Source organism: Triticum aestivum, chromosome 6B, assembly GCF_018294505.1.
Source record: "Triticum aestivum cultivar Chinese Spring chromosome 6B, IWGSC CS RefSeq v2.1, whole genome shotgun sequence".
NCBI lineage: Eukaryota > Viridiplantae > Streptophyta > Magnoliopsida > Poales > Poaceae > Triticum > Triticum aestivum.
Genome location: NC_057810.1, coordinates 256,942,481 through 256,955,943, shown reverse-complemented (window position 1 = coordinate 256,955,943; position 13,463 = coordinate 256,942,481). Strand labels below are relative to the sequence as shown.

General features: G+C 42.8%; 1 protein-coding gene and 1 long non-coding RNA gene across 2 annotated transcripts; both read left to right on the top strand.

Annotated features, from left to right (window-relative positions):
- Positions 1–6,120: 6,120 nt before the first annotated feature.
- Positions 6,121–9,352, top strand: LOC123136850 (uncharacterized). Its single transcript, XR_006467344.1, has 4 exons — positions 6,121–6,943; positions 7,532–7,667; positions 8,547–8,625; positions 8,749–9,352. It is a non-coding gene; the product is annotated as an uncharacterized lncRNA (long non-coding RNA).
- A 780-nt stretch (positions 9,353–10,132) lies between these two features.
- On the top strand, positions 10,133–12,295 carry LOC123139146 (uncharacterized). Its single transcript, XM_044558946.1, has 3 exons — positions 10,133–10,137; positions 10,575–11,298; positions 11,498–12,295. Exons 1-3 carry the CDS (start codon positions 10,133–10,135, stop codon positions 11,684–11,686), a joined length of 918 nt encoding a protein of 305 aa, XP_044414881.1. The 3' UTR covers positions 11,687–12,295.
- Positions 12,296–13,463: the final 1,168 nt, after the last annotated feature.

Sequence of the window (13,463 nt, the reverse complement as noted above, 5' to 3'; positions counted from 1 at the left end):
TGAGCTGAGCCCATCCATAGCTGGAAGGGGGGAGGGAGTGAGGGAGAGACGAGGATGAGCTGTGTTGGCCGAGAAGATAAGGTTTGATGGAGCGACACGCAGCGGTGCGTCGGGCCACATGACACCCGCGCGAGAGGCGTAGACGGGCTCATGCGTGCATGCATCACGGCTAAAACAATAAATAAATAATAAGAAAAAGAGAGTGCATCACGGCGACGGGTGGCATGCAAGCGCGAGAGCATTGAGGGGTCGGTCGAGAGCTAGCAGTGCTAGCCAGCTAAGCTATGGACTGAGTATACGAGTTTTTTCAACATTTTCAACATTTCTTGGACAAAAAATTGAAGATTTTCTAATATTATTTTTTCTTCAATACGGTGAACAAAAGGGAATTCTGAACTTTTTGGAAATGTGAACAAAATTTGAAAACAGGAACAATAATCGAAAAACTTGAACAATAATCTAAAATTGTGATTAAATTTCGAAAATCTGAACAATTTTTTTTAACTGTGAACAATTTTTACAAAATAATTTAAAATACTCATTGAACATTTTATTAGTATACCATGAATATTATTCAAATACACACTGAACAATTTGTAAAAACGCACTAAACATTTCCGTCATATACGCTGAACAATTTGTAAAAACGCACTAAACATTTCTGTGATATACGCTGAACAATAGTTCCAAATACACAATGAACATTTCATAGTATGCGTTGAACAAATTCTTAATACACGATGAACAAGTTTAAAATACAAGGTGAACAATTTCTTCATATAACATTTTTTAATAATATAAGGTGAATACTTTTTTAATATACGATGAACATCTTTTAATATGTGGTGGACCTTTTATATATACTATACAATGTAAAACAGATAAAAGAAATAGTAAAAAATGAAAAGAAAGAAAAAAAAGGAATAAGCAGAGAAAAAGAAAAGGAAGAAAAAATCGAAAGTAGAATAAAACCTTGTGAAAACAAAGCAGAAAACACCAGTCCAGGAAACCTTCTAGAAACTTCCCAAAACCGGCCAGGAACGTTCAGGAAGGTTCCCAAGATGCCGCAACGAAGAAACAACAACAAAGAAATAGGTGCGAAGCTGATTCGTGGGCCAGCCCAAGTGGAAGCGACAAGTCTCGTTCTTCAGCGAAGTTACGAAGATTTGATGTTAACGAGCGTCATATAGGAATCACCGGGTCGGTCACCGAGCCGCATGCGTGCGTGCTCGTGCTAGGCGCTGGAAACCAACTGGGCTGGACATGCTTTGGGCCATGGCCTGTCACAATTTATTTTTTGATTGGGCATAAGAAAAATGAACAAAACACTTAGTGTTTTCTTTGTAACATATGCTCCGAGTAAATCGATTGCAATTACATAACTTATGTTGCATTGTGTCTGAAAAATAATACAACTTACTAAGTCGGCTCTTCCTATTATCATTAAATAAATAGTGCCACCTCACCTCCTTAGAACCAAAACTATCAATTTATAGATGTCCCGAAGTTACCAGTTATTGATAGACTCAATAAATCGGCTTGAATCAATATGTAGGGAATGAGGATGGTGACGTGAGAAGAAGAGAATGAGTCCCGCAACGAAAACTGCATTGATGAAACCGAAGAAACTCGCTGACATATTAGGGAGATAACAATGTCTCCCGTTGCAACGCACGGGCATTTGTGCTAGTAATAATAATAATATAATATATATATATAATATATATATAATATATATATATAATATATATATATAATATAATAATAATAATAATAATAATAATAATAATAATCTTTCCCTACTAATAAAGCGCTTATGGCTTCTGGTCGTACGTCATCGGTATTTTTGCATAAAAGTCCCTCCGTTTCTAGAAATTTAACCCGCACTCCTTTTTTAAGTGGCTAATCTGACATAACCTTTCGATTTTTCAGAAAGGCCCTGCATTTTGCTATATTCAACCCGCGGTCCATATGTCTATGTCTGGGGACCGGATCAATGTGGGCAGGCGGCGACTCGAGCGGCGTTGGGACGGCGGCGGCGGAGGCGGCGACTAGAGCTTGCAGGGGCTGGGGAGGCGGATACAAAGGCGGGGGTCGCCGGAGCGCGGATTCACGGGCGGATCCATGGCATCCACGGTCCTGGGCAGAAAGGAGACGGTGAGGTGAGGGAGAGAAGAAGGAAGAAAGGAGGGGATGTGCTGCGACCTAGGCAGGAGCTCACGGGAGTCGGGCGGAAGCGGGAGATGGAGGGATCCGGCATGGCGGCGCGAAGTCCTTGCAGGTGGAGGCGGGCCTCCATGGCTGGCAGGAAGATCTCCAAGGCCATGGCGGGTGCTGAGAAATGTAGGAGAGGTGCCCTCCGTGGGGATGGGGGAAGATTGTCTACAGCAAGAGCAGACAATGGAGGTGGAAGTATGGAGAAGGATGGGACGATGTGCTTGCACTACTGCGACGGAGGGAAGGCGAATTGAGTGGTAGGTGGATGCTTTATGCTTTTTGAACTCTGTGAGTGTGAGTACAATCTGATTCATTTAATCTAAGTTAATGTAGTTTCAGATACCAAAAGGATTGTACAGTCAGACTGGATGACATTACGATTGAATTACCTTGCATCAGGTAATCTTGTGTTATATTGGCATCAGGTAATCTTCTGGCATTACGACTGAATTACATTTGGTACTGGTTTTATCTGCTGCTCATATTGTGCAGCTTATCTTGTTCTTCTATACACAGTTCAGATTGATGTTCTGAAGATTGAAATGTGTGTGCAGTGTCTTGGGCAGCCGAGCTCTTCCTAGGAGTAGTCACTTCATGTCCATCTAGGGCATCCAATCATCCATCTTGCTGGTCCAGAATTTGTATAAGACTGAACTATGTAAGGTTCCATTGTCTTGCAATGGAGCCGAGGAGAGCCTCCCTTGTTTTCTATAAGAAAAAGAATTAAGTATCCTTTCCTCATCTCACATAAGCAAGAGAATACCGGCACACATATTCTAAGACTATCTCCAATATTGTTTGATTTGGAGCTCTTAGGTGCAAAATTCACCAAAATGAATCACAATGCAAATGGTCCAGTCCCTTTTTATTTTCATGGATCCGTTGTATATTGATTTTTGCCTCAAATGCTCTATAACAATCGTATCGCTTGCTGGTGTAGCCATCTATCTCAGAGCAGCAGTTGGCAAACCAAATCCAAGGTGCAATCTTTTTCCGGTAACTAATATAGTGGCATATAGTATTGTCTTAAAAACATGAATAATTGGTCATACCTATCATACCAATCTTAGAATATGTTTTGAATTCAGGTAAACTTAGGAACATGTATCTTGGTAGTTCGAACTTGAACTCTATTTGGTCCTAATAAGGCGATATGGTTACATAGCTGATTGACATATGCACAATCATTTTTTAAAGAAACAGAAATAAATAAATTCAACATTGAATTAGTAGAACATGATGGTGTGTCATGTTCCATCCGTCCCTGGCTCGTTAACATTGAAGGTGCCGTCTGCTATGGTCATCAGAGGCGTAGCTGCCCGTACTCATCACAAGTTGTTGGCACTGGATTTATTATGTAAACTCAATGATTTTGCTTGCTAGATTTCCTTCAATTTTTGACCCACAATGAGGAGTATTGCGAGGGCCTGGACAAACTTGATTAAATTAGTTTCTATTTTGGTATAGCTGGGACCATCACTTTGGGATGTTTTTCCAATCTGCATGTGCAATTGTGCATGACGATCCTAATTGTATATGTTGGACATATTCGTGTTGAGTATATGTTGAACGCATGATTGTTAAACCACTATAATATGTATACCCCGTTGCAACGCATGAGCTCGAGGAGAAGAGGTAGGGAGAAGAAGGAAGGGTGCGGCAGGGGCGCAGCGATGCAAGGGCGCTGGTCTTGTGCGCGTGGAGCATCTCTCCTTGGGCGGTTGCGCTGGTTGGTTCGGCACGCAAATGCCCACCTTGCCCACGTCCGACAACTCATCGCCGGCGCGGAAGACATGGACTCCTACCACAGAGAGCTCGCATGCCCTGCAGCGGCTGGAACTGGCTGAAGGTCATCCCGCATCCTCGACTTCATCCTTTCCTGCGCCCTCCTCCATCCATGACCTCTGGTACACTACTTCTCCTCCCTGCCCTCTCCTTCCCAATCCACCATGTAATTTCTCTGTTCGCAGTCTCGGCAATCCTGAATTTGGCTTGCTTCCCCTTCATAGCAAGTACTCCGTCAGTTCTTAAATATAAGTCTTTTTAGAGATTCTAATTTGAACTTTAAAATGAGTTAATCTACACTCTAAAATATGTCTATATACATCCGTATGTAGCCCCTATTGAAATCTCTAAAAGTCTTATATTTAGAAACGAAGGGAGTACCAACTAGGACTTATGCTACTCCCAGCTCGAGCTCCACAAGCACGTTACTCCAGGTCTACGTCCTCAAGGTATGGAACTTACACTACCTCTCTGCACCAGTCGATGGCCCTGGACTAGCTGTCCCAATGGCCTTGTCGCCTCCCTCGATCCCTCATGTTTCCTTCCACGATGTAACAGATATAGCAATTTTTTTATTTGTTGAGAGATAAATTTGCCGCAATGTAAATAGGCTATGCTAGGAGTTCAGTTGCCCAGGGAACGAGAATTTGTCCATGATACTCTGACTGAACCTATTTTCAGGATCACAACTAATGTTTTCAGATGTCACCTTATGAAGTTGCTTCATTGTTGACGAGTTAATGTCTTATGCAACCCTGCCATCTACAATTTGCCAGTCAGAAGGTGACCTGAAGCTTAAAATAGAGAAAATGACCATGAGCTCTGTCAAGTAAGAGATTTTCTATATCGAGATGCCTTAGGCTCATAGTCCCCTTTCTGTTCTCTACGTCCTTGCTCATTGGTTAATTCGGGACAACAGTTTGTCCGATAATCTATGTTACTTTTTTGAGTTTAGATTGTTGCCCCTTAGAAATTTTTGAATCAATGCATCAGAATGGTTTCTTTGTTGTTTTATGTGGATATGGATTCTGGTCATATTTTTACGCATTAAGGATTTTGAGTGTGATCTATGTAGTCACTGAAACCTAATGTGCATAGTGTGTACATGTAGCTAATGTATTTGATTCTGAAATAAAACATATTTTTCTTTAGATTGTGTTCTTCCGATTGCATACATGCATACACCATGTTTCTGTTTTGGTACCAGTAAAAAAATGTTTATTTTGAGAACGATCGAGCAGTAATTCCCATCTGGAAGCAAAGAGCATCCTCCTTGCACCGGTGCACTGGATGACTACATCATACCACTTCTCTTAACCTGCGACTGGCTCTCTGCTATGGGCATAAGGGTCTGATTACATAACATCAAGGTTTGACCAATGTACCCATTTGTTCTGAAATTAGATTATATAAGGGTTATCAAATTGTGAGAGATTCGAGCCCAACGATAAGAAGCATTTGGAGCTGCAAATGTGACATTTATTTCTTGAAATACCTACATCTTGTATTATGACTGGTTGTTCTTTTTGCAGGGCTTAGGACTAATTCTAATGATGTTAAGCTTGATATATAGGTATGGCAACAGAGGTTGCTGGATGTTAACTGGTAATCACAATGTATCAGTATTAATTATATGCTATTGTTTTTCTGGATTCAAAGTAGTACATTTTTGGGTAGAAAGACAATACGACCTTTGTCTCTGATGTAATCATTTTGCACTCAGTACGGTTGTGTTCCATCCGGCAGGCTGCCTGCACATGCAATAATTTGATTAAGGATGACACGAATTTGGGAAGCATGTTGTTGTACTTGCGAATAAGCTAAACTGACAATGGCAATGGCGCATGAAACGTCATGATGCAGAGCAGGATGGGTATCAACCAGGACATGGTGAGGAATTAAAAACATACATAATCATTTCGTTATTTTTTCTCGGTGTATCCCGTTGCAACGCACGGGCAATTTTCCTATATATATAATTCTTTACCTCTTTATCTTTGCCTACTAATAAAGCCGCGATCGCTTCTGGTCGTCCGTCATTAGCATTTTTGCATAAAACCCCTTGAAGTTTATATGAATCAACCCGCAGTCGTAATGAAGTCAACCCGAACAGTTAGACAGAGAAAAATCCTCCAAGCGCATCTCAACCTCCAGCGCATCGCCACCCGCTGCCGCGAGCCGCTGCCCGCCGGCCCCAGCCCCGCCACAGGCTACAGCGCGCCGCCACCGCCTACCCCGCCGGCACTCCTACCCCTACCCCAAGTGCCTCCCACGCTCGCTACGTTCTACCGCCGGCGACACTCGACGCCGCGGCCGTTGCCGGCTCCCACACCCGCGGGCCTTTATCTCCCCGGCGGCCGCCGCCGCCGCCCTGCTCGTCCAGCGGGCTGGCCCTGTCCATGGGGCGTAGGGGCTACCCGCGCCCTTCGACGCCCGCACGCGCCTCCTTCTGCCCTTCCGCCGCGGACGATGCCGACTTCTCTGAGTCTAATGCGATCCTGGTGGTGGCCACGCCCTGCGAGAGTCTGCTGCTGCTCAGCCCAGCGTCTTGCCGTGGCGGGCGCCTGTCGTCGGAGCTCTGGTTGTCGGTTCCAGAGTCGGGTGGTTCCACACAGGGGCGCATATCCCGTTGTGCCACCAATCACTTAATTCGGCTCTCTTGAGCTGCCCGGCTTCGGCGGCGAAGATGATGGCGATGCCTAGGACATAACGGCCACATGGGATGAAACTAGCAGAGATGAAGAAGGCGGTGGTCGTTGGGAGGAGAAGATTGCCCGGAAGCTGGAGGACGTGCACCAGCTGCGGTTGCTGGACAACCGCTACGTTTAGTGGCTGAGGGAATTGTTGGGCTACGAGAATCAGTCGCTGATAAGAGGGCTGAGGCTGAGAAGATCAAGAGGGATCAGAGATTGTGCTCAATTGTTGGTGGTCAGGACGTCAGGTAACAAATTTTCTGGCACATTTTGCTTTCTGAATATTTGGAGGTTGTTTTATAGGCCTTTATAAGTGATTCTTAGATAAATGTATGACTATTTAAGTTGAGCTATCGAAATGTTTCAATTGGATATGTCACGTGAATGAATTTATTTCCTCACTTGCATGAGATGGAGCCATAAAAGGGATATGACTCAGCATCACCACCTTCACTGTTTTGATCTCAGTTTGTCCAACTATGCGCCAACTGAAGTATGACACTAAATCATCTATTGTATATTATCTACTCCCAGTGGAGTCCTGAAATTTTAACATACAACTACATTCAATATGTGCCCAATGGATATTTCGTGTGTGCACTAGCATCAGCACACTCAGGATGATTTATGTGTAAGTGGTTCAAATTAAAAATAATAATCTGCATACATAGTTTACTCTGGTTTCCCTCTCTATCTTGCTGGAACAACCCTGCTCGTGATTGGTGTTCCGATGGTGCGCGTTGTGTTGGTCGTAATCGCTGGAAACCTCACTCGGCTTTGCCCATCTAGCCTGAGTTGGTCTTTAAGGCAATGCTTACTAATTTTATTTTGTGAAGTTTGCAGGAGTTATCTGAAGAAAGGACTCACTATCTGGTTAAATGTTCCATTGGATGCCCTTGCAAGAAGGATTGCTGTGGTGGTTCAGCGTCATTGCCCCTCCTGCATCAACAATCTGGTGATCCATATGCAAAGGTAGGTAGCTACTGAGGCTCTTATCTATTTCTGCAATTTCAGTGTGGCATGCGAACAGAGCTAATAATGTGTTGTTTTCTTATGCAACCCTATGCAAAACTTACATCATTTTCTGAACAAAGAATAGACTCATATGCCAATGCTGATGCCCGAGTTTCCCTTGAAAGTAGTTCAATAACACCAATATACATAATTCTGGTTTTCATTCCAGTGCTCGATGCTACTACAAAGACGCACACAGTTCACCGATATGATGCTTCTAGCTCCCTGTAAATACAATTATCCATAACGCAAACATTGCATTCAGAAATTGGCATAATGACTTGGCCAAGATGATCTTTTAAACTATGTTTGTCTAGGATTTCTACCTTCCATTCTTGATATAGATGGAAGCTTTCTTTTTGAGAAGGCCGTGGTTAGAACCTCATGGTAGATTGTCGGCAAGATCAAGGCCTACCAGCCCCTTTGCACCGTGCTATATTGTGAGTCCTGAAAAGCCGTTTAGATAACAACAGCAGCATTGTGAATGAGGGAAAAGAGTTTTCCAGTCCTCTTATTTGGAGGTTCACTTTGAAAGAGAACAGCTTTGGTGTGGCACAACTATTCTGTACTATATCGCACAGCTATTGGGGATCGTTCTTTAGTAAAACAAATCTGTACTATATCGCACTTCTATTTGATTGGCGTGGCACAATTATTCATTTTAGGAGAGTTGAGACTTCTATCTCATAAGATATTCAATGGATATTATGTTAAACTATTCTACCTCGGTGTTTGCCCAGAGGAAACAAACTCATGTGAGTGATATTCAGTAGCCTTATAGTAGCTATTTGTGAGTGAGTTCGCCTGCATCCTTAATGTATATTGTGGCTTTCGCAGGTTCAGAAGAGCTATTTTGTGTACATGAGTTGCTACTGGCAGTGGACAGATTGTCTATGCAGAGTGCGTAGAGAAAAAAGTGAGTGGTTCAATTTTATGTGATGGGAATTTTCACAAGGCTCTTAAATTTTGGAGAGAAATAAGCCCATAAAGAATTCAGAACTGTGCTTTAACATGATGCACCATTAACTTATTTTTTTAGATGCTCACACACAAACACAAACGACATCCAGTAGGCGCTTGGAACACCCGACAGATTGAAAGCACAGAAGCAAAGATTTCCAATACGAGGCCACGATGCCCGACAGAGATGTAGCCAATATGTGCCCAATCCTTATTTCTTGATGTTGGAACAACAAGTAAGAGCATGTTCATGTTTACTTATTATGTTTTTTGAGAAATTTATGGGATTTACAAGCTGAAATTATTGACTGCTTCAAAATATGTTTTAACCAAAACTGTTTGCACGATATTTCCCTGGTTCTGCATTCATGGAATTGCTAAAAAAATGAACAAGTTCAGTGATAGTTTTGTTCCTATTAATATTTCGTCCAAGGTGCCAGTTTGTTTCTTAAGTTTTTCTTTTAACTTCAAAATTCAGAGGAAGTCAATGTTTGTTTTATAGTTCAAACCAATCACTGGTAAGATCTATTCCAAAACGATATTGTCTCTTGATGCGAGGTTACCAAAATATATTCTTCATCATGGCCAAAGATAAATTTAATTCCGGGTTAAAAACTTTAGAATAACTGTGTTTATAGATTTTCTAGCTAAGGGTTGCTTTTGTTTAGCTGGAACTCAAATCATAATTAGATGTACCTAAAATGATGATTTCGGCTCCGTGCTAGCTATTTCTGATTTTGAAGCTATCCTTGCACATTACATTATACAAGTTGAAAACTGTGCGGAGTGGAAGTTGGTACTAAAGCGGACTGCTCTTTTTGATCTGCACACAAATTTCAGTTATAATATGTGCCACTCATTTTGTTACCAAGTTGGGATGATTTTTACCACTTTGTTTTAATTCAGTAATTCCCGCGCTCACCTAATATTCTTTTAGGATGCTTCCCATCTCGACAAATTTATCATACCACAATTTATGCATAATGATACTTCCTCTGTCCCAAAATTCTTGTCTTGGATTCGTCTAGATATGGATGTATCTAATATTAAAACATGACTTGATACATCCGTATTTAGACAAATTTAAGACAAGAATTTTGAGACGATGGGAGTAAAATACTCATGGCAGTATGCCAAACGCATTTTAGTATATTCCCGTTGGTTATGTAGTGATTTTTAGCACAAAAATGGGACCCACTGCCATTATAGGTATGAGGAATTACAACCCGGTGCTGGGAGGGGATCGCAAAAGCTGTGTGCTAGAGTGTAATGCACAAGCAATCTGTAGATTTTTTTGGTGGAGGGGCTTAATAAGTCTTTTGCCCCCTCAGGAAACTATGTTCCGTGTTTGGTCCCTCCAGGCATTCCTGTGAGACTCTGCCTCTGATGTAATGACCAAGCTCACCACCTTGGGGTTGATCACATTCGTTGTGAATAGGTGGACGATGTGACCATTATCGACAATGTGGTGAGCAGGAGAAGTGGAAATACAGACTATGACGTACAAGGATTTGTTTCTCCCGTTGCAACGCACGGGCCCTTTTCCTATATATATATATATATATAATATAATAATAATAATAATAATAATAATAATAATATAATAATAATAATAATAATATAATAATAATAATAATAATAATATAATAATAATAATAATAATAATAATAATATATATATTATATATATATATATATATATAATAATAATAAAGAGAATTGGGTTTCTGTCGTCCGTCGTCGCGTGCGATTTTGCATAAAAGTCCCTCGGTTTATATGAAACTAACCCGCAGTCCTTGTTTTATTGGGTCTCTATATAACGTTTCGGTTTTGCAAAAAAAACCCTGTACTCATTTGAATTCCACCCGCTGTCCTCCCGTCGTCTTATCCATTTCTCCTGCGACAGCGACGGCGGCTTCGCCCATTCCGTCGTGTGCCGGCGACGGCCGCCGCCGTGCCTCGCGCGGGAGGACGGAGGGCGCTCGCCGGGAGGATGGAGGACGGCGCGGCTAGGCGGGGCAGTGGTGGTGGCGTGTGCGGCGGAGACGGCGCGGCAAGGCCGGGCAGTGGCGTTGGTTGACCGGCCGTCGTGCCTCGCGCGGGAGGATGGACGATGCTCGCCGGTGCGTGTGCGGCGGAGACGGCTTCTGCCGCGCGTCGAGGTGGAGCAGCAGAGGACGGGAAGGCAAGGAGGCAAGGTGGGTACGCTGTGCATCAGGGCCGCCTTTGTCCTCCACCTCCTCCAAAAGCGCGCGCTCCCCGCGGGCGCTGGCGGTGGCGCGGCGGTCCTCGCCCGCGGGTGCGCGGGTGCGCGGAGGCGTCGGGGATCGAGGGAGCTCTCCTCCCTAGCGGCTGGAGGCGCTCGGGATCGAGCGAGTGGGCGAGGGGATCGGGGCCCCTGGTGGCTCCCTGCTTGGCGATTGCACGAGATGCTACTCGGGCGTGGGCTGGCCGACTCGATCTCCTCGACCCAGGGCCCCGTGCTCGTCAGCGCCTGCCCCATCGCGCACGACTTCTCTGATCCAGCACCAAATTCCGAGGACCACGCGGAGCTCGACCTGGACGCACTCCACCTAATGGGAGGGCGGCACCAAGAACGGCAACAGCAGTATGGGCTTGCTGCCAGCAAGGTAGACTAGCTCCCCGCTCCATATTTTGGGCATTTTTCAGTGTACATCACATGCTAAACTGACTACTGTTTCTTTAAATGTACATTGCAAATTTCAGGAAATTGGTAGAACACTAAATCTTTAATCACATAAATTTGTCACTCACGCAACCAAACAATTTAGACATAGATTTCATGCCCTGGAAGACTGTTTTGTGCAGATGGTGGAAGGAGGCAATCCAAACTTTGTCAGTGAAGTTCAAGCTGAGGAAAGAACAGAGAGAGGAAAGACAACAAAGGGAATTTGGTTAAAGCGAAAAACAGTTTCGTGTAAAACTCTCCACCCAGTCTCCCAGCTCAGCTCAGCAGTTGATTTGAGGACGATGTTCCGCAGGCATTTCGGCGAATGAGGAACCTAACCGACAAATGGATTATTTTTTTGAATCCTATTTGTTACATATGAGTTGACTGTTGAAACATGTTTGTTAGGGATAACTTTGGCAATATATCATACAAGGATGGTTGTGGTACTCCGTCAGCAAAGCAACTCTGATCCCTCCAACTCTCAGGTTTTTTATTCCTCTACTTAATGATGCATGGGTGTGTACTTGGCTGGTTGGGCTATGTGGTTAGACTGATTTTCTGGAATCCTTTCAGATTGTTGGACTATACAGAGCTAAGATAGAAAACTTTCAGATGTTGTCCAGATTGCATCCTTCAATGCTATGTGTACTTCAATGCTTGATGTTTCCTCCCCAGGTAGAATATTAGTGTTGATTCCAGTATCGCAGATGCATTTTACCCAATTGTTTGTGCCGATTTGGAGGTGCACATAGTTTGTTCGGCGATTTGGCATGTAAATCCAGAGATTAAATTCGAGTGATACATACAAATTGTTCAAATTGCGTTGCAGTTTTATGAATCTATCATATGTGCTAGATTATATATCTATGTCAAGAAGGGATGCATGATGCCCCCAGTTTGTCGTGGCTTCGAATTAGTGGTGCCACGGTTATGTATATCTGCATGGTGTATATTCTAGGATCATGAAAGTCTCTGAATTAGTTTAATTTTTTTCGTTCTTTGGTTATAAATATATAATTTCAGGTTTTTAAGACTAACAGTTTTTTTTCTATAAGGAGTGAAAAAAATCATTTTTTTGTTTTTTGCTCATCCTTAAACTATTATTACCTTTTTCCCTATTTCTAACTTTAATCTCTACCTAATAATCTTCTCATTGATTCACATGGTTCTTGATGCGATGAAAAGGGAAGTGAATTATCTCAGAGCCACCTTTATTATCGTTCTTTCATGCTTGCATTACATATAAGACCATATATTATTTGCTAAATTACAGCTGAAACACTCGACATGGTTCCTTGACTTATTTGTTCCTGTAGATTCTGAACTAGCAGTTCATTGAGGAGTCTAAAATGGTTCCCGGTGGTGTTTACATTGTCATGCTTACATCTGTTGGCTAGCAGACAGTAAGCAAGCCTTTTCTCTCTAATAAAGAGGGCCAGATGTCTGTACAAGTTCTTTTATTGTAGGTTTAGCTTGAGAAGTGCCGTCAGGAGGTCATGTTTTTCATAACCTGGATAATTTATATCCGCTTCCTGAACTCTGAAGTGCATAGGTTTTCTTCTCTATTTTCAGTGGACTGAAGATTACAGTAGGTACTGAATCCTCATTTCCTCATTTTGTAACTCCCATTTGGTCGACCTGATCAACAACAACAACATGCACAACACCAACTAAATAATCGAAAGGCCTGTAGATGATGGGGTATTGTGGTTTGCCATAGAGAAGAGAAGGGTGTACAAAGCTTCTTCTAAGATTACCAAATTATTACAGCATGCTGACTGTAAAATAGACTAATTGTATGTCGGCTGAGAAGATAATATATTGTTTTGCATCAAATTGAAACGGGAACCTTGCTCCTTTTGAGGTGGGAAAGATAGAAGTCTGAAGATGAGAAGCATGATCTTTTCTTTGTCATGTTGCTCTACCTCTGTAGTGTCCGATCGTAACTTTCTCCACATATTTCATGCGCACTACGCCAATTTCTCTTTCACGAGATGATACAGTATTGATTCAGTAGAAGGGGAAAAGGGGGAGTGGACATGGACATGGCTGTTCTGATCCTTGAGCTTGTGCGAGCTCGGGTGAACAGTAAAAAAAATGGAA